Raw genomic sequence first — 21,328 nt, forward strand, 5'->3', positions numbered from 1 at the left:
TGTATACAGGCAGGGTGCACAATGTGCAGTGTATACAGGCAGGGTGCACAATGTGCAGTATATACAGGCAGGGTGCACAATGTGCAGTGTATACAGGCAGGGTGAACAATGTGCAGTATATACAGGCAGGGTGCACAATGTGCAGTATATACAGGCAGGGTGCACAATGTGCAGTATATACAGGCAGGGTGCACAATGTGCAGTATATACAGGCAGGGTGCACAATGTGCAGTATATACAGGCAGGGTGCACAATGTGCAGTATATACAGGCATGGTGTACAGTGGGCAGTGTATACAGGCAGGGTGCACAATGTGCAGTGTATACAGGCAGGGTGCACAATGTGCAGTGTATACAGGCAGGGTGCACAATGTGCAGTATATACAGGCAGGGTGCACAATGTGCAGTATATACAGGCAGGGTGCACAATGTGCAATGTATACAGGCAGGGTGCACAATGTGCAGTATATACAGGCAGGGTGCACAATGTGCAGTGTATACAGGCAGGGTGAACAATGTGCAGTGTATACAGGCAGGGTGCACAATGTGCAGTGTATACAGGCAGGGTGCACAATGTGCAGTGTATACAGGCAGGGTGCACAATGTGCAGTATATACAGGCAGGGTGCACAATGTGCAGTATATACAGGCAGGGTGCACAATGTGCAGTATATACAAGCAGGGTGCACAATGTGCAGTATATACAAGCAGGGTGCACAATGTGCAGTATATACAGGCAGGGTGCACAATGTGCAGTGTATACAGGCAGGGTGCACAATGTGCAGTGTATACAGGCAGGGTGCACAATGTGCAGTATATACAGGCAGGGTTCACAATGTGCAGTGTATACAGGCAGGGTGCACAATGTGCAGTATATACAGGCAGGGTGCACAATGTGCAGTGTATACAGGCAGGGTGCACAATGTGCAGTATATACAGGCAGGGTGCACAATGTGCAGTGTATACAGGCAGGGTGAACAATGTGCAGTGTATACAGGCAGGGTGCACAATGTGCAGTATATACAGGCAGGGTGCACAATGTGCAGTATATACAGGCAGGGTGCACAATGTGCAGTATATACAGGCAGGGTGCACAATGTGCAGTGTGTACAGGCAGGGTGCACAATGTGCAGTGTATACAGGCAGGGTGCACAATGTGCAGTGTATACAGGCAGGGTGCACAATGTGCAGTATATACAGGCAGGGTGCACAATGTGCAGTGTATACAGGCAGGGTGAACAATGTGCAGTATATACAGGCAGGGTGCACAATGTGCAGTATATACAGGCAGGGTGCACAATGTGCAGTATATACAGGCAGGGTGCACAATGTGCAGTATATACAGGCAGGGTGCACAATGTGCAGTATATACAGGCAGGGTGCACAATGTGCAGTATATACAGGCATGGTGTACAGTGGGCAGTGTATACAGGCAGGGTGCACAATGTGCAGTGTGTACAGGCAGGGTGCACAATGTGCAGTGTATACAGGCAGGGTGCACAATGTGCAGTATATACAGGCAGGGTGCACAATGTGCAGTATATACAGGCAGGGTGCACAATGTGCAGTATATACAGGCAGGGTGCACAATGTGCAGTATATACAGGCAGGGTGCACAATGTGCAATGTATACAGGCAGGGTGCACAATGTGCAGTATATACAGGCAGGGTGCACAATGTGCAGTGTATACAGGCAGGGTGAACAATGTGCAGTGTATACAGGCAGGGTGCACAATGTGCAGTGTATACAGGCAGGGTGCACAATGTGCAGTGTATACAGGCAGGGTGCACAATGTGCAGTATATACAGGCAGGGTGCACAATGTGCAGTATATACAGGCAGGGTGCACAATGTGCAGTGTATACAGGCAGGGTGCACAATGTGCAGTGTATACAGGCAGGGTGCACAATGTGCAGTGTATACAGGCAGGGTGCACAATGTGCAGTATATACAGGCAGGGTGCACAATGTGCAGTATATACAGGCAGGGTGCACAATGTGCAGTATATACAGGCAGGGTGCACAATGTGCAGTATATACAGGCAGGGTGCACAATGTGCAGTATATACAGGCATGGTGTACAGTGGGCAGTGTATACAGGCAGGGTGCACAATGTGCAGTATATACAGGCAGGGTGCACAATGTGCAGTATATACAGGCAGGGTGCACAATGTGCAGTATATACAGGCAGGGTGCACAATGTGCAGTATATACAGGCAGGGTGCACAATGTGCAATGTATACAGGCAGGGTGCACAATGTGCAGTATATACAGGCAGGGTGCACAATGTGCAGTGTATACAGGCAGGGTGAACAATGTGCAGTGTATACAGGCAGGGTGCACAATGTGCAGTGTATACAGGCAGGGTGCACAATGTGCAGTGTATACAGGCAGGGTGCACAATGTGCAGTATATACAGGCAGGGTGCACAATGTGCAGTATATACAGGCAGGGTGCACAATGTGCAGTGTATACAGGCAGGGTGCACAATGTGCAGTGTATACAGGCAGGGTGCACAATGTGCAGTGTATACAGGCAGGGTGCACAATGTGCAGTATATACAGGCAGGGTGCACAATGTGCAGTGTATACAGGCAGGGTGCACAATGTGCAGTATATACAGGCAGGGTGCACAATGTGCAGTATATACAAGCAGGGTGCACAATGTGCAGTATATACAGGCAGGGTGCACAATGTGCAGTGTATACAGGCAGGGTGCACAATGTGCAGTGTATACAGGCAGGGTGCACAATGTGCAGTATATACAGGCAGGGTGCACAATGTGCAGTGTATACAGGCAGGGTGCACAATGTGCAGTGTATACAGGCAGGGTGCACAATGTGCAGTGTATACAGGCAGGGTGCACAATGTGCAGTGTATACAGGCAGGGTGTACAGTGGGCAGTATATAGAGCAGGGTGTACAGTGGGCAGTGTATACAGGCAGGGTGTACAGTGGGCAGTATATACAGGCAGGGTGTACAGTGGGCAGTATATAGAGCAGGGTGTACAGTGGGCAGTATATACAGCAGGGTGTACAGTGGGCAGGATATACAGCAGGGTGTACAGTGGGCAGTATATAGAGCAGGGTGTACAGTGAGCAGTATATAGAGCTGGGTGTACAGTGGGCAGTATATAGAGCAGAGTGTACAGTGGGCAGTATATAGAGCAGGGTGTACAGTGGGCAGTATATACAGGCAGGGTGCACATTGTGCAGTGTATACAGGCAGGGTGTACAGTGGGCAGTATATACAGCAGGGTGTACAGTATATACAGCAGGGTGTACAGTGGGCAGTATATACAGCAGGGTGTAAAGTGGGCAGTATATACAGCAGGGTGCACAGTATATACAGCAGGGTGCACAGTATATACAGCAGGGTGTACAATGGGCAGTATATACAGCAGGGTGCACAGTATATACAGCAGGGTGTACAGTGGGCAGTATATACAGAAGGGTGTACAGTGGGCATTATATACAGCAGGGTGCACAGTGGGCAGTATATACAGCAGGGTGCACAGTATATACAGCAGGGTGTACAGTGGGCAGTATATACAGCAGGGTGTACAGTGGGCAGTATATAGAGCAGGGTGTACAGTGGGCAGTATATAGAGCAGGGTGTACAGTGGGCAGTATATACAGCAGGGTGTACAGTGGGCAGTATATACAGCAGGGTGCACAGTATATACAGCAGGGTGCACAGTATATACAGCAGGGTGTACAGTGGGCAGTATATACAGCAGGGTGTACAGTGGGCAGTATATACAGCAGGGTGTACAGTGGGCAGTATATAGAGCAGGGTGTACAGTGGGCAGTATATACAGCAGGGTGTACAGTGGGCAGTATATACAGCAGGGTGTACAGTGGGCAGTATATACAGCAGGGTGTACAGTGGGCAGTATATACAGCAGGGTGTACAGTATATAGAGCAGGGTGTACAGTGAGCAGTATATAGAGCTGGGTGTACAGTGGGCAGTAAATAGAGCATTGTGTACAGTGGGCAGTATATAGAGCAGGGTGTACAGTGGGCAGTATATAGAGCAGGGTGTACAGTGGGCAGTATATACAGCAGGGTGTACAGTGGGCAGTATATACAGCAGGGTGTACAGTGGGCAGTATATACAGCAGGGTGTACAGTGGGCAGTATATACAGCAGGGTGTACAGTATATACAGCAGGGTGTACAGTATATAGAGCAGGGTGTACAGTGAGCAGTATATAGAGCTGGGTGTACAGTGGGCAGTAAATAGAGCATTGTGTACAGTGGGCAGTATATAGAGCAGGGTGTACAGTGGGCAGTATATAGAGCAGGGTGTACAGTGGGCAGTATATACAGCAGGGTGTACAGTGGGCAGTATATACAGCAGGGTGTACAGTGGGCAGTATATACAGCAGGGTGTACAGTGGGCAGTATATACAGCAGGGTGTACAGTATATAGAGCAGGGTGTACAGTGAGCAGTATATAGAGCTGGGTGTACAGTGGGCAGTATATAGAGCAGGGTGTATAATGGACGGTATATGGGTGCACATGCTTTGCCTCCACCAGGGGACATGTGTATTAGGCTGGTGCTGCCTCCTCCTCCCTCCCCCAGGCATCATCATTGTTGAGGAGGAGGAGGACTCTGGGCCATGTTTAAGCTCAGCCAGGCCCCTGCTCCTCTTTCTCTCATTCTTTCTATTCTGTGATCCGGGGCTGAGAGGCTCTTGCAGGGAAGGGGCACAGACACCAGGCCGGGCACAGTCACACACCAGGCCGGGCACAGTCACCCACAGGCCGGGCACAGTCACACACCAGGCCGGGCACAGTCACTCACAGGCCGGGCACAGTCACCACCATGGAGCTGCTTTGCTGTGAGGTGGACACTATCAGGAGAGCACATCTGGACCGGAACCTCCTGACTGACCGGGTGCTGCAGACCATGCTGAAAGCCGAGGAGAACTGCTGCCCGTCCGTCAACTACTTCAAGTGCGTGCAGAAGGAGATCCTGCCCAACATGAGGAAGATCGTGGCCACATGGATGCTGGAGGTTCGTGCATGGATCTCCTATGGGTCCCACCACTCCATGTCCCACCATAGGGAGCCCCTACCGACCGCAGCCGCCCACCCAGCGCTCTTCATTCAGGGTCTCAGCCTCTCTGGAGGTCCGGGTGGGTGGTCATGAGTTTCCCAAGTCATCGCCCTCTTGCTGGATGCCCCGTGGGGGACCAGGCACTTTGTGTGGGTTCATGAAAGTCCCATTTAGTAACATGCGCACGTTTTTGTGGTGGCCCCTCATGGGGCCCCTAGGCCTGCCTGCCCCTGGGGTCACCTTCTGCCCTTCTTCTCTGGTGTACACGTATACAAGGCCGGTGCTGCCACGTTTAGGCTTCCTCAGAAGAACCAGGTCTCCATTTTTTATATTCCTGTCCCCCCCCCCCCCCAGGAACCCTCCAACAACTTTAACCCAAATCTGCTGCCGGCCCTGCAATGAAGGAGATGGGCAGCAAGAACTTCCCAAAGTCATTGTATTAACCCATGCAATACTGCCAGCAATAGAAGAAGTTCTGCAAAAGTTTTTTTTGCATATTATTATTTTTATTTTGTTTATCGTCTATCCATTAATTCCAAGATATATTCTCACCCCTTGTTTTATGTCATAGCATCAGACTGGACGGTAAAAGAATAAGTCGTGACATATATATATAGTGTGTGTGGATGTAGCAGGGCTGACTTTGTCATTTAACTGTTTCTCTTAAGTGGTGCCAAATGACACACTCATTCTTGCTGCATTGCTCAGCTCTGCTACATCGGAATAGTGTTTTTCACATGTGTATGAGAAGATCTCATTCTAACCAATGCAACTAACTCGTCTCCCTTAGGTCTGTGAGGAACAAAAGTGTGAAGAAGAAGTTTTCCCACTGGCCATGAACTATTTGGATAGATTCCTTTCTGTGGAGCCATTAAAGAAGAACAGATTACAACTGCTGGGGGCAACGTGCATGTTTCTGGCATCCAAAATGAAGGAGACCATCCCTTTAACTGCAGAGAAGCTCTGTATATACACAGATAATTCCATCAGGCCGGAGGAGTTACTGGTAATTTCCTGTTTACTGTATATAACAGGCTGCACGTATGTTTATCAGCCCTTTGTGCAATAAATGGGGCATTTTGTGATAGAAAACACTTTCTAGGTCACCAGTAAAAAGCGTAGCGCTGCGGTAATTTGCGGTTGGTCACAATGCCTCATGCAAACTGGGAATGTTTGGGAAAGATAAAAAAGCCCAAATTCGTAGCGTATAATGCAATTTCCTATGAAATGGGGAACAATGTAACATTGATATACCACGCTTCTACCACATGCAGGGGCATTTGCTTAGGATTTGGCGCCCTCAAGTGGATGAATGCTGTAACTGCACTACTACTCAATAATCCATTCTAGCTAATCTAAAACTACTGGGAGTTGTAGTTCCACCGCAGCTGGAGATTATACGCATCTAATTCATCCATTTGATATCTATTATTGTCAGATTTTGATAGCCGGATACCATGTCTTTGTTTTTGGCAAAATACATCGTCTATATACCGGCTTTATCTATAGGCAATGTGAATTTTTGCAATATTTTTGTTCATATCTTGCACCTGATTCTTATCCCTTTTGTCTCTGTCGCTTTCTTTTCTCCCTACAGTTTATGGAGCTGTTAATACTGAACAAGTTGAAGTGGGACTTGGCCTCTGTGACTCCTCATGACTTTATTGAACATTTTCTTGACAAAATGTCACTGACTGACGACACCAAGCAGATCATCCGCAAACACGCCCAGACTTTTGTGGCTCTCTGTGCTACAGGTACGGGTGTTATAAGGCATGTTCTGGAAATGCCCTTGTTGCTGATGCTCACCCTACTATTCCCACTCTTACTGTAAATTCAGAGAACCCATTGCACATTTACACCCCTCATGTTATATTGTGGATTACTGACTATGGGGGTAAAAAAAAAAAAATGTGCTGTAAAAGGTAAGTTTAAGCAAATACCTTACGTTGAAAAAAAAAAAAAAAAGAGTCACGTACAACCTCTGAGCTAAGATTTAGTGGAATTTATTATTTGCAGATGTAGCAGAGCTGAATCTGTGCACCGTGAATGTACTAGGTCTCAGTGAAAAACAGGATTCTATAAGTGGTGCCTAATGACAAACTCAGCTGTGCTACATCTATTCATATACGTGCTGCTGCTTGGTTTAATTGCATCTGATTGGCATCGAGCGGCGCTGCGCTACTGTTGTTTTGCCAACTGGAAGCCACGCATTGTGTATTGGATAAATAAGCGGCATTGTAACGCTCACGGCCCAGTCACTGCGAGTTGTCAGTTCAGCCAAGCATATCATTGTGTGCTAATGGTCAGTGCTGAGACTCCGCGCAGTTGCACACTCCAAACTGTGTTCGTGAAACTGACACCCACTGCTGACGTCTGCCACTGACATCTCCGCTAGATGCACAGCTAATGCTTTGTGCCGTATGCTAGAGGCGCGTTTCGGGTGGGGGGTTGTTTCAGACCGCGTACTGAGTCATGTGTTGACTGTTTGATCTGAAGATAATTGCAGGCCTGACATTGCTGATTACATAATATGGCAAATCTGTTGCTTATACCATGGGAAATTGCTTAGAAAGCAATTACCTAATATACCGAGCTGCCCCTTTAAGAGCGGGGGTAGCCGGTGTATATATAATATATATATACAGAGGCTGTTGCTATATTGGATACTATGTTGCCAGTGATCTTTGGCTCTTGATACAGTGTAACTCGTTCCTATGTTATTACCCACAACACGATAAACGTAACCTCTATTTAGGGTCGCGGTTGATCGCACGTGAGCCGCATAATCGGCATTCTTCGCCTCCAGTGCCATGTGTGTCATTCGGAACCTTTACTTTACCCTATGTGCGTTAATGATTGATGCGCCGCATGGTTGTTGTGTCCTGATGAAGTGACAAACCGGTCACAAATCATCTGCCCCCCTCCCTTCCCCCCCCCCCCCCCCGCTTTGGAATGTCTCAAAACGCGCTTTGGCGTTCTAAGTGAGACCATAGGCCATAGGTGCCAAATATGCGCGTCAGTCGCAGACGGTCTGACGGGACCCGATGAGCCCAACCAACCGCAATTGGGATCATGTATGTTATGGTTAACCCCCTAAGTGCTGCAGCTGTCTAAGGCATTGGCCTAGCGCACTACTGTGGGCAGCGCGTTGTTATCCGTCCCCGGCCGGGGTGACCTGTTTTGTGTAGCTCTGACCAATGAACCTGCTGAATGCACAAGCGGTTCAAAGGTCGGCGCTCGCTAAGATTCCGGTACTTTGATCTGTTTCCCTGTGGATTAAGGTGCACGCGGCGTCATCATTCTCCCCCGGTGAAGCTGCTGAATCTGGTTTCTATAGGCCCCGACAGCCTGCTGGGAGTTGTAGTTTTGCACAGCGGGAGATGCTTGATGAGTGTGACATTATATTATGCATTACAATCTGGATTTGGTGTCACTTTCATATCCTCAGAATTGTATATATTGTAAGTTTCATGTGAAGTTGTTGCTCGAACATCGAGAGGCCGCAGATTGTCTTTCTTTCCATTGTGTTGTTGATTTATTGCTGAGCAGTTCGGAATAATCATGTCTGAGAGTGAATGAGCCGGAGGTCCGATAAGTGAAAGAGGAAATAATGTATGTGGTAGAGGGAGATCTGTAAAATGGAGAATATCCTATCTATCTATCTATCTATCTATCTATCTATCCCATATCTATCTATCTATCTATCTATCTATCTATCTATCTATCTATCTATCTATCTATCTATCTATCTCCTATCTATCTATCTATCTATCTATCTATCTATCTATCTATCTATCTATCTATCTATCTATCTATCTATCTAATATCTATCTATCTAATATCTATCTATCTATCTATCTATCTATCTATCTATCTATCTATCTATCTATCTATCTATCTATCTATCTATCTATCTAATATCTATCTATCTATCTATCTAATATCTATCTATCTATCTATCTATCTCCTATCTATCTATCTATCTATCTATCTATCTATCTATCTATCTATCTATCTATCTATCTATCTATCTATCTATCTATCTATCTATCTATCTAATATCTATCTATCTATCTAATATCTATCTATCTATCTATCTATCTATCTATCTATCTATCTATCTATCTATCTATCTATCTATCTATCTATCTATCTATCTATCTATCTATCTATCTATCTATCTCATATCTATCTATCTATCTATCTATCTATCTATCTATCTATCTATCTATCTCATATCTATCTCCTATCTATCTATCTATCTATCTGTTCTTATGAAGTTCTCAGTGTGTATAAATCAGTCCCTCCATTTATCTGTACATAGAAGTGATTACGGATTTCAGGCGGAGACCAGACTTGTGCGTTGAATGGTTTTTATTTTCGGCATGTGCCACTAAAATGTTGAATCTTTAACCTCTGATTGAGGCCCGGGCTTGTATAATAAAGGGCCGGTGATTGTGTCCCGCGTGCTGTCTATAAACAGGCGCGGGAAGCAGCGCGCAGCACACACAGACTTGCGCGGACACCTTCACATTGAGTTATGGGGCCAGTTCCCGCCTGTTGCCTCTTCTTGCCATGATTGATGTCCTCAAGTTTGATTTGGCTGCATGAAAGGATTTTCATTCATGGCTCTCAGACGGATGGGGGGGGTTACTCACAAAAAATGGGATCGGGCCCCCTCCCTTAGCGCTGCACAGCCTGGACGCTGCTTTGTGTCCCTTCATGGTGGCTGGCACTCTTTTCTTTATCAACGCTGAACTTGTTTATTCTTTTTGGATGAAGTCTCAGATAGGCTCCCGGGGATGTGTGGGGGCCCCTTCTCTTTTGTGCCCGTGTCAGGTTCAATTCATCTCACCGCTTCTCTCTTGTTCCTGAGCGTTCAATAGCGCGAGATGAAGCAATGGAGTCTGACAATACTGACACACTCCAATTGCAGGGCTGGGGGCCCCTTGATTAATATGCTGAAATTAGAGGTCTCTGCCCGGATTATTCCACCCCTGAATGAAAAAAAAAAAGTATTGTCTGGAGTAGTTATGGGCTAAAGATTGTAGTATAGACCCCGTATAGACCCCGTATAGCTTGTAGCGGACCCCTCCGAGCAGTGATCTGTGAAATACACATTCAACTCGGGACTTTTATTGAGAAAAAATACCGAATATTGAATGATGTATTTCATTTATTTATTACGTTTTTGTTTTTTTTTCAATATATTAAGAGTCTTCAGCTATTAGGCACAGGATACGATGTCCAGCACGCCTCTTGGGCATGGGGTATCCAAGGAAAACAATAGATGCCCATTCATTTCAGCTGAATTTCATAGTGTCTCTCAGTACCAAGACCCCCCACTAGGGTAAACTAGGGGGTGTCCAAACTAAAAACAAATACAATCTCATCCATAAGATGAAAATGTCTTGCAGGACAATAGGAAGAGGAATGGGTGGGCTGATTTGTCAGGGTATTGTCAGCCGTTACGATGAATTAGTTGGCACGCCCGTAGTTTTAATTATATAAAGGGAGGGGTGTTATGGCATTCGCTTCTGGTGCATGAACTTTTTAGATGATGCCTGGACTTCTAAGGCCTCAATCACACGACCGCAGCCACGTGCACGGCCGTGATTTTCGGGTCGGCCGGCAGCGGAGTGTCACCCGCAAGCCGCCCGCAAATCGCGGGCCGTGCACATGGCCGCGTCCATTATTTCCTATGAGCCTGGAAACCACGGTGGGGTGCATGGCCCCATAGGAATGAATGGGGCCGCAATTCTCACGTGGATTTTTGGGGGAATTGCAGCCGCAAAAGCACATTCGTGTGCATGGGGCCTTAGATGGTGCGTGAGCTTCTTAGGCTGCGTTCACATCTTCCGTTTGCATCCATTGATTTCAATGGTGACGGATCCGGTGCAACTGGTTTCTGTTTGTCCCGGTTGTGTAAGGGTTCCGTTGTTTTGATGGAATGATTAGCGCAGTCGACTACGGTATTGATTCCGTCAAAACAACGGAACTTTTACACAACGGGGACAAACGGAAACCAGTTGCACCGGATCCGTCACCGTTGAAATCAATGGATGCAAATGAAAACCTATGGTTTCTGTTTGTTTCAGTTTGGAATTCCGTTCATGGCAAAGGTCAGACGGAACCCATGAACGGAACCCCAACGCAGATGTGAACGAAGCCTTAAATGGTGCATGAACTTCTCAGATGGTGCACGGACTTTTTAGATGTCACACATTTTAATTCCACTTATGCCAAATGCCGATACGTGTAATCAAAATGTGACCTGTATATTTTATGAATGGCATTGGCGGTGGTCTAGTCCTCAAAAGGGTTACCCTCCCCCACTCTTTCTAGGTGATCGGCCCTCTGTGATTATTGAAGCCAGCAGTTCATTATTTTATCAAAGGACTTAAAGGAACAGTAAATAAACAGAACATAACATGGAGAAAGAGCTGCCGGTGCTTTGTGTCAACACTTCATCTTTCAGAGCAGGTTCCTAAAACAAACTTTAGAAATGACTTTGCAAACAATTCAGCACTGGATGGGCCTTTCAACTGCGCACCCCCCAAAGCTGTTCTGAACGTCCCGGGGCCGTGTGATCCGCAGAGCGTGTTCAGGAGGAAGTGTGTATTTACATGATCATTGCTTCCTGTGATAGAGGATAAGATAACCCAAGGGGAGCTGGATGAATGAAGCCCTATTGGGAGCCAATGATGCCGCTTATCTCCATGGGGGGCATGAGTTCTGATCCATCTGAATGTTGCTGGTGTGTTCCCAGTCTGTTTGCATGGCAAGGATAATTGGTTCCTAGCTAGGTGGGTCCTGATAGGATTGTGTCGGCGGTAAGGAAATTAGATTGTAAGCTCTTTGGCTAAACCGGATTTTCTCGTGAATGGTTAAGCAACTTGCTGGCCTTAAACCGAAGGAAAAAGCTTTCTAGTACGGAAAAGCGAGGGAAAAAGGCTTTAAAAACGTGGATTATTCCCGAGAGAATGGCGCGGCCGCTGAATGGGGCAGTCCGGCCTCTTCAGGAAACACGAGACCGGCTTTGTATAGACCTACAGCAATGCAGCTTGGACGGGGGCCCAGTGTCCTGGCACCATTGTGTCGCAGCAGAATGGAGCCGAGTGTCGCCTGTGTCGGGACCCCGGGCACTTAGCTCTGGCACATTTCATTGAGCCTCTGTTGTCCTGATGGATGACGGGCCGGTGACTGGCAGCTCGACGATCACAAAGGATTTCTAAAGGTGTGATCTCGGTTGGAATAGGCAATTGCCGGTTTGTGAAAGCGTCCAGATATTTATTACTAACTGCTTGCTGTCACTTTGGGAAGCCCAGAAACAATCCAGGCCCTTAATCCTGGAAGCGGCGGCTGTAATGTGCCCGGCAGAGGGGAGAGCGTTACCAGGTCACTTTGAAAAGCCGCACAGAGTGAATTCTTTTGTGCAAAAGTGACTTGATTGTGTTACATGACTTGTACTGTACCCAGAGCAGGGGGCACCATCAGGGGACAAGCCCGTGAGAACACTGCTGTATTAAACTATTAGGAGACAATTTGACATCTGCCTAAGGTTCTTCAAACGGGCACCTTTGGGTCTTTAAGAAACCATATTGAAAGAAATTGTGTCAGTGTTTACCGCCGTTATAATTCCTATCATTGGTGTCGATGACTGAGGTGGCCAGCAGAGTGCATATAGTTGAATAAAATTAAAGGGGTTGAACGGGATTAGTAAAAAAGGGCCTACTTTTTTTTTACAGAAACAACGCCACTCTTGTCCATAGACTGCGTCTAGTATTGCAGCTCATAACCATTAAAGAAAATGAGGTTAAGCTGCAATACCCGACTCAGCCCATAGACAAGGGTGGCGCTGTTTCTGGAAGAAGAAAAAACACAACTTTTTTTCTAGTCCTGGGAGACTCATTAAGATTTTGCAACTGCTTAACTAATCCTTATGTCTTTTTTTTTTTTGCTGCAGATGTAAAGTTTATATCCAACCCCCCATCCATGATAGCAGCCGGGAGTGTAGCAGCCGCCATACAGGGTCTAAATTTGGGGAACACAGACAACATCTTCTCTTCTCAACGCCTCACCCTATTCTTAGCACAAGTCATCAAATGCGACCCGGTAAGTAACACTCAACTGGGCAGCACCAAAGGGAAATGGCGGCACCAGAACGAGGGCTATTGATGGGGATCGTCTCCTCCTCCGACATGTCTGTATAGAAGGAGGTGACCTTAGGGCGGCCATACTGGACATGGTATCGCATCTTATTCCCTGCTGGCTGACATGGAGCTCGGGACCTCCCATGGTAATGAGCTCATTTAGATTACAGTGGCTGGCATTTTGATGGATTGGCAGAGTCCTGCCCTCTGACACGTGCCCTTTGGTCTTGTAAATGACGCACTTCAGCGGTTTAAAAGACCAGGAGGCTCAGAAAAGGGCTGAAAGTCAGTGACCCATATGAAGAGGCCAAGAAGTTGGATCATCTTCTAGTGTCTTCTCTATTCCTGACCATAGACAGTATCACCCCCAACTCTCTCGTGGACCTACACGGCATGTTGTTTTTGAACATTATAAAGATCAGCGGCTGCCAGACACTTATGGTACCGCTTATCTATTGGGAAACAAACAGGTTAAAACCTCACCTGACTTAACCTTGCTTCTCCTGAGACGTCAGGGGTTTAACATCTGCCAAAAGATTTGATCCCATAGCAAAGATCAGAATGGGCTCCCCAGAAGGGTTTGGTGTCTGTTTCCCCTTCATGCCCTTTCCATGACCCTTGGGTCATTTCCCAGGGCTGGACCACCCCCTCTTTAAAGAGAACCTGTCACCTCCCCATATATGTGCGGCTGAGTGCCGCCTGTAATGGGGAGGGCTGCACAAAGCGTGGGGCACTTTACATTTTTTTTCTACCCTCCTCCGTTATTTAGATATCGGTGCCGTTATAGTTGGCGCACAATATTTAAATAACCCTCTGAACTGCCAATGGGGTGTGTAATGGCAATGGGGCGTGTATCATGGCCGTGGCACTGTCCATTCAGCTACGGACAGTGCCATAGCAAGAGCCGGAGAGAGGAGAGCGTGTGCGCGCGCGCGTTCTCTTCAGCTCCCGGCAGACAAGGACAAGACTGATCTCTCGCGAGAGATCACAGTCTTGTCCTTGTCTGCCGAGAGCTGAAGAGTGAGAGCGTGCGCGCTCTCCACTCTCCACCTCTTACACTGACTGTAGCAGTGACACCCCCCCCTGCTAGTTCGGCAGACAAGTACGAGACTGTGTGATCTCTCTCGCTAGAGATCCGTCTTGTCCTTGTCTGTCGAGAGCTGAGGAGTGAGAGCGTGCGCACAAGCTCTCCTCTCTCCGGCTCTTGCTGTGATACTATCTGTAGCTGATTGGACAGTGTCACAGCCATGTAACACGCCCACTTACCATTACACGCCCCATTGACAGTTCAGGGGGTTATTTAAATATCGGGCGCCAAATATAAAGGAACTGATATCTAAATAACGGAGGAGGGTAGAAAAAAAAATGTAAAGTGCCCCAGGGTTTGTGCAGCCCTCCCCATTACATGCTGCACATATATGGGGAGGTGACAGATTCTCGTTAAGGGCCCCATAGCACCCACATGGACTATATGGTCTTAGGTACAATTTATGTGGTGCTTAACCCGCGGCGATCAGACGACGGTCGTTATATATACTGGCAGCAAAGGGCAAACCCGGAGTTAATCAATAACAACCCCCACACATTGACGGCCGCTCATCAATAAGCATTTGAGTTGGAAAACAACAGAATCTGCTTCTGCTTTCTGAGAAGTGAAGTAGTTTTTCCACATTTACTCCACGTTATCGTTACCTGTCCTCGGTAAACATCATTTAGACCCATCTGTGAACTGCTTATAGGGCATTTGTTAAAAATATCCTCCCCGCCACCTGAAGTATGAGCTGAAGCAGTTCTCAAATTAGATGGCCGGGTTATGAGTCACGCCACAGGCCTCAGCGCTGCCTCGTTTACTACCACATGGACGGACAATATGGCCGCCACATTAACCACCCTAAACAATCCCGGACCATTTTCTATCTTTCCTGTCTGTGTCCTGACTTTTCAGCTTGATCTCCGGTGCCGTTATTGGCATAGAAAGTTCCGGCCATAGAAGTAATTAGGCAGGGCCAGTTCGTTTTCAATCGTGTAATTAATCTAGAGAAGGTTTAGGGTTGAGCACATTGTGGGCAGTGAAAATCTGAGTAGTGAAGCAGAACATTTTTTGGCAGAAAGTAAGTGCCCCCGTTGTTTCCCTGCCTCAAGCAATTTCCATCTGACCACAGATTTCTCATAGCCGAGGGACTGCACACACGTCACCAGGCGGCTCGGATACGTTTATTAGGCCAGCGTGGTAAGAAGGTCATTGCCCCGTGTACGAGCAACCAGGGCGCTGGTTACACTGGATAACTGCAAACAAGTTTAGTGTCCTGGAGATAAAGTCAAATACACCCAAATTCTAAGTCACGTGACAATAAATCTATTGTTCCCTGGTATCAGCTAGTTCAGGCTAAGTCGTAGTGTGCTTTAATTTGAGTCCCCAAAAATGTCTGCCCTTTGCGGCCCACCTACCATTGCATTTGTAGCAAGAAAGCAGCAGCGTAAATTCTTTGGATCTTTTACCACTAGGGGGCAATCTGTCTGTGGCTCCTATTCAGATCACCACATCTGCATACAAATGGGCCCCCTAGTGGTAATAACAGGAAAATAAATGTGTGTGGAGGAACAGAGGAACGGAGCCTTATCAAGTATATTAGGAAAATGTCCAAATTGTTCATATTGTTTGTATCTTAGAAGAAATAATATTAGTAGGTTCCCTTTAAATTGGTCACCATTGTTTATAAATGAATAACAGGGTCGCCGGGTGGCCCCCATACACATTATATAATCGGCCGAGTTTGGTGTAATGTGTATGACCACCTTTAAGCTCAAGTATTACATTCTGATGTACATTGGACCTGCTTTAAATAAAGTTTATTGAAAAATTCACAGGATGTGTTCACACAGTTCTCTGTTCAATAAACTTTATTTATAACATCCATGAGAACACATTCAAAGGGGTTCTCCAGGTTTTTGACACGTAAAGTTTACCGGGATGAGGACTATTTGTGATATAGGCCCTGGACTGATTTGGTTACAAAGTTCAGGGGCCGCAGCGTCACAGACTGCGCCCTCTGGATGTGTGTGGGCAGAGATCACTTTTTACTTATACCTTATACCTTTTTACATACTCATACCTTATTTTACATGCGTTTTTGTTTAGCCAAGGTCCTCGAAATCTAGGACCGAATTACAAAGTATGAGCATATATTGTTTTTTTTTTTTCAATAAACTTTATTTATAACAAAAACAGAGAACACCTCTCAGGAGTGCTTTAGCCAGTCGCCATTTGTGCCATACAATTTGTAGTAATGTGACGTGAGAATGGATCCTAATAGATTTCCCTTTCCTCTTTCCCCTTCTAGGACTGTTTACGGGCTTGCCAAGAACAGATCGAGTTGCTCCTAGAGTCCAGTTTGCGCCACGCATCCCAACAGATCAATATCTCATCAGACACAAAGTCCGTGATAGATGAAACAGACCTTTCCTGCACCCCAACCGATGTCAGAGATGTGAACATCTGATAACCAATGATAAAAGAAAAGCAACAAAAATATGAACTTTTTGGTATCTTTGCTACGGAACGTGAGGTGTGGATACGTGTCTTGAGAATGAACTTCTCCCATAATCCTCATTAAAAGAGCCAATCCTATGGACATATATCTTGGGGACAAATTATTCCTTTTTTTTTTTTTTTATATATATATATATAAACCTGTGATCTAAAATAATACCCCCCCCCCCCCCCAAAAAAAATCTCTTACAAAAAAAAACAAAAAGAGAAAATAGTATTCGCATAAACCAACGTTGGGTTTGTGCTAGAAAAATAAGAGAATTTTTATAAGACAATAATCAGCTAGTTTTATATTAAAAATGTTTATGTCTGTATGTTGTAAGAATAGACATTAACACAAGACAAATGTCTCCAGGGGAGGTACTAAAATTTGGTTCCTTATGTGTAAACAGCCATTTTTAATGTAGAAGAGGTTTTTAGTTAGAATTTTTTGAATAATTCTGTTTTTCCTAAACCACCTATTGCTTTTTTTGCGGCCTCGGCGTCTCTATACTCTGCTTGCTATGGCATGTAGTCACTTTATATTCTTTCTTTATATTATTTTTTACCTCTTTTTTTTTTTTAGTTTTATATCCTCTTCACTTTATAAATGGTTAATGTAACCCATACCATAGTATATGTTAGTATAGTGCATTACTATATGTTAATCATTATGTATGGCTGTGGATTGCCTGTGCCTACGGCTTGTAGGATGCCAGTTTTTACAACGTCTCAAGGCTTAGTTTACCGCCCTCTATTTTACTCTATTATTAAGAGATAGTGATGGTAATATATTATATTTTTATAATCTTTGGTATTTTTTTGTAGCTGCCTCTGTGATAAAAAAACAAAACAAAAAAAAAAACAAAAACAAAAAAATTCAAAAACTGGCATCACCCCTCACCCTCAACTTCTTACCCAAGCCTGAAAATGACGGGAATCAATCCACAGACCAATTTTGTTTGTGTTCTATTCTAAAACCATTCCATTTCAAAGCACTTTGGGTCCTTTAAGTTTTAGCGAATATGTTATATGTGGGAATCAACAAAAAATGGAATGGTTTGGAATCGGCATTTGAACTGAACGGCAAAGCAAGTGATTACTACTATTAAGCTCAACTGGGCAAGGGGGAGTTCTGTGGCTCAGAGTATTCTGGGAGTTGTGCTCCGTTTCAGGTGCTTTCGTTGAATCGGTGGCTATTTTGTGGGCCGTTGCCGTATTAAAGAGGCAATGGGGTTCATTTTTGACCTGTGACTAGGCTGTATTGTCATGTATGTCAAGTTCAATCCACAAAACGGCTGCCATTGTTAGGTGTCTGTGATGAGTACCGCCTCTTTACAAGTTTGGGAGCCACCGGTTACCTACCCAGGTATTAGAAAATGTGGTTAGAATAATTTACGTGGACACAGCAGTACGTGGATTTGTTTTATCCTCCCCTAGCCATGCTAAAGTATCTGCTGTGTTCAGTTTTATGTTTGAATAAGGGCAAGTTAGAGATAAGGCTTTACCACATGTTTATGTTAAAGAAGTTTTTGTTCTCTTTTTTTTTTTTCAACACTAAACTATATAATTTATCGCTAAGGCTTAAGTAAATATTTATTGCAAGAGATCCTCACAAGGCCAGTATCACCTGTAAAAAAAAAAAAAAAAAAAATGCAATTTCCCCTTTAAATATTTTTTGTGGGTCCCATCCCCTGCGGCCATAACAAAAATAAGGGTTCCACGGACATTGACGATTCAATGTCACTACACACAGCACTGCATTATGGAGATTGTGTACTTGAAATTAGTTGTCTCAAATTCTCCTCCCCTTACCCCCCCCCCCACCACTTTTTGTTCTTCGCTAAAAGACACAAAAATATACAAAAATTTGCACATTGAACCTCTGAACCTTTTTGTTTTATAAAAATAAGAATTGTTTTGAAGGGAAGCGGTTGACTTCGGAGGAGAATGTATTGATGAGCTGTGCATGTGAGAAAATGCCCTTATGGTGTTGATAGTTAAAAAAAAGAAAAAGAAAAAAATAAGGAAAAAAAATGGAAAAAATATGAAAAAGGAGGATTTCTCCAGTTTTAATAAAGCTGCTATGGATTTAAACTCCCAGCATGGTTTGAAAAGTTAAAAAAACAGTGCTTTTCTGTATCTATGTCATGTTTTATTTTGCTGCTATTATGTTGTAGTCCTTTTTGTTATGTAATGTCTTATACTGCCATTTCCCAGAATTTAATTTTCTCATAGAAAATTATATTGTCGACTTCCATGTTTTGTTTTTGATTTTTTTTTTTTATGTATCAGTTTTTACTTAAATGTGATTACTGCTCAATTCCAAAAAGAAAAAAAAAGTTCTTGTTTCACAATACCTCATGTCTCATTGTTGTCACGTCCGGGTTTTATTGAACCCTGGTATCTGTACGGCCTATGTTGGAACTGTGTTCGTACTGGGTCCGGAATTATCATTATTGGTCTTTAGTTTGGAGTTTTTACATATTTCAGACTTTCCTAGAGAATTCCTATTTGTATTGGGATGTGTATGAAAAGTCGGTTCAACTGCCTTGACTTTGGTTTGGGCCGTTAATTGTTTGTTGGTTGAGGTGCAACATTGAGGCCTACACCCCCTGCCATTGTTCTTGTAACCTTGGGGCATGGTTGGGACTATGGAACCAAGGTCAAGTTATCTTTATAGTTTTGAAGAATTTTGGGATTTACCATTGTGGGCCTATGGACTTTTTAGATGATGTGGGTCAACAGGCTGGAACTTGAAGCCAGACGACTACAGTAAAGAGAGTTGGACAAGCCCAATATGGGAACTGTCCCATGTTGCACCTCTTCTCGAAATAACCAAGGTTGGGTTGTTCATAGAATGGTTTTTTTACATTTGATACCACTGAAAATGATACCTTGTTTTTGTAGATGAAGTTTGTTGCGTGGAAATGTCAGTAGAATAGGTACCGTGGTCTGGATTGGATGGAAGGTGCTCAGTGCCGAATGTGGCACCAACGTCTCACAATATCACCGCAAACCAGCTAATGCTCTTACATGGAAAATAAGAAAAGCTCAGCTGGATTCTGCATGCTGCTAAACCAAATCCAAATTGGTAGGGAGTAATAATTGACAAAAATAATTATGGATTCATTGAATTTTGTAGTTTCTTCTGTCAGGGTCCACGGGTACGTGGCACATTCTATCCAAAATTCCATGAATATTTTTGTTTTTAATTTACCGTTTACCTCAAAAACTCTACTGTCCGTATGATCGAAAACGTTTTCTTTCCTGGACCAAATGTGATAATAACGTCCCGGTAATTTTTTGTTTTTGTGTTTTTGTTTAATTTGCTGGGGCAGCATGTGAACGACTTTTGTTCTCACCTATTGTAACTCCTATAAGGCCAAAGTCTATTGGTTCATGTTCTAATAGATCTTTTTTTTTTACTGTTAATTAGCCAATCAGTCATCCTTGTGCATCCTGTTCATGGTCGGTCTGAAACGCACATTGTCACCAACAGACCGTTGTGTATTACATTACTGTTAAGTTGAATAAAAAAAAAAAAATGATACAAACTAAAGACTAGGAATAAACCATTCAAAAACATTTTCTTCTGTCTTCTTGATTTTTTTCTTTACATTGTAAGGTGAAAATACCAGAGAGCTCTGATATAGGACTACCTGTCTTCTGATATGTCATAAAGACCTGTCAGAAGATAGCATTGGTCCTCAGCAATTGCTAGGACGAAGGGACTGGAATATTTTCGTGGTAGTCCCGTTAAACTCAACCCACAGCCCAATCTATGAGTTAAAGGAGCAGAGAGCTCGGAAGGGCATCACAGCCACTTTATGCTATCAATCGCAGAGGTCTCAGGACCCGGCTCAATGATATGTCAGAAGATACATTTTAAGAAGCAATTGCACCCAAAATTGCTCATTAAAGGGGTAGTCCAATTTGGAAAATCTCTTTGTTAGAAGATTACTGAGATAATAATCTGTGTCTTGCTGCTAGAAATCCCAGCGATCAGCTGTAATCTAAGAGGGAACCAAACTGCAGGGGTTCAATTCCCCTTTAGCACCACCACAGGGGAAATAAAGCATTACACAGTTCTTATTGGAAGCAATGGGTTCTCTGTGTAATGCATGGACATGTTGGGTCCTCCAAAGAGAAAAATACTCTTTACAGCTGCTCTCCACTCTGGCTAATAGATGAGGGTCCTGAACAGGAGGGACGTTTCTAGTAACTCAGAAGCCCTAATACGGTGTTTGAAAATTGGTTCTAAACCAGACAAACTCTTTAAATTGGCACCATGAGTGGGGGCAGGTCAGGGAGGGCTATTAGGATCGAAGCTGTAGTTTCTTCTCTACAACACAAATCCAAGATCCGAACCTAAAAAGTGTCTCTTTCATGGCCACCACAAAATGGTGCCCAAAGGGGTTGTCACTCGGATGCACAGTTCCTAGATGGGCAGGAGAACTATCCATGCAAAAATAAACTTTACCATGGAAATGTTTTTAGTAGTCATTGATCTCAGTGGGTGGACATCTTTTCTGGCTTCTTTGGAAAACCACTTGGCTACTAAATTGTTATGGTAACCATG

At 44.6% G+C, this 21,328-nt stretch overlaps 1 protein-coding gene across 1 annotated transcript; it reads left to right on the forward strand.

The window, feature by feature from the left end:
• Positions 1–4,576: 4,576 nt before the first annotated feature.
• CCND1 (cyclin D1) lies at positions 4,577–20,334 on the forward strand. Its single transcript, XM_075837960.1, has 5 exons — positions 4,577–5,019; positions 5,852–6,067; positions 6,659–6,818; positions 13,031–13,179; positions 16,559–20,334. The coding sequence occupies exons 1-5, from the start codon at positions 4,828–4,830 to the stop codon at positions 16,715–16,717; spliced, it is 876 nt and encodes a 291-aa protein (XP_075694075.1). The 5' UTR covers positions 4,577–4,827; the 3' UTR covers positions 16,718–20,334.
• Positions 20,335–21,328: the final 994 nt, after the last annotated feature.

The sequence above is a fragment of the Rhinoderma darwinii genome, chromosome 9 (genome assembly GCF_050947455.1).
Source record: "Rhinoderma darwinii isolate aRhiDar2 chromosome 9, aRhiDar2.hap1, whole genome shotgun sequence".
In the NCBI taxonomy this organism is placed as follows: Eukaryota; Metazoa; Chordata; class Amphibia; order Anura; family Rhinodermatidae; genus Rhinoderma; species Rhinoderma darwinii.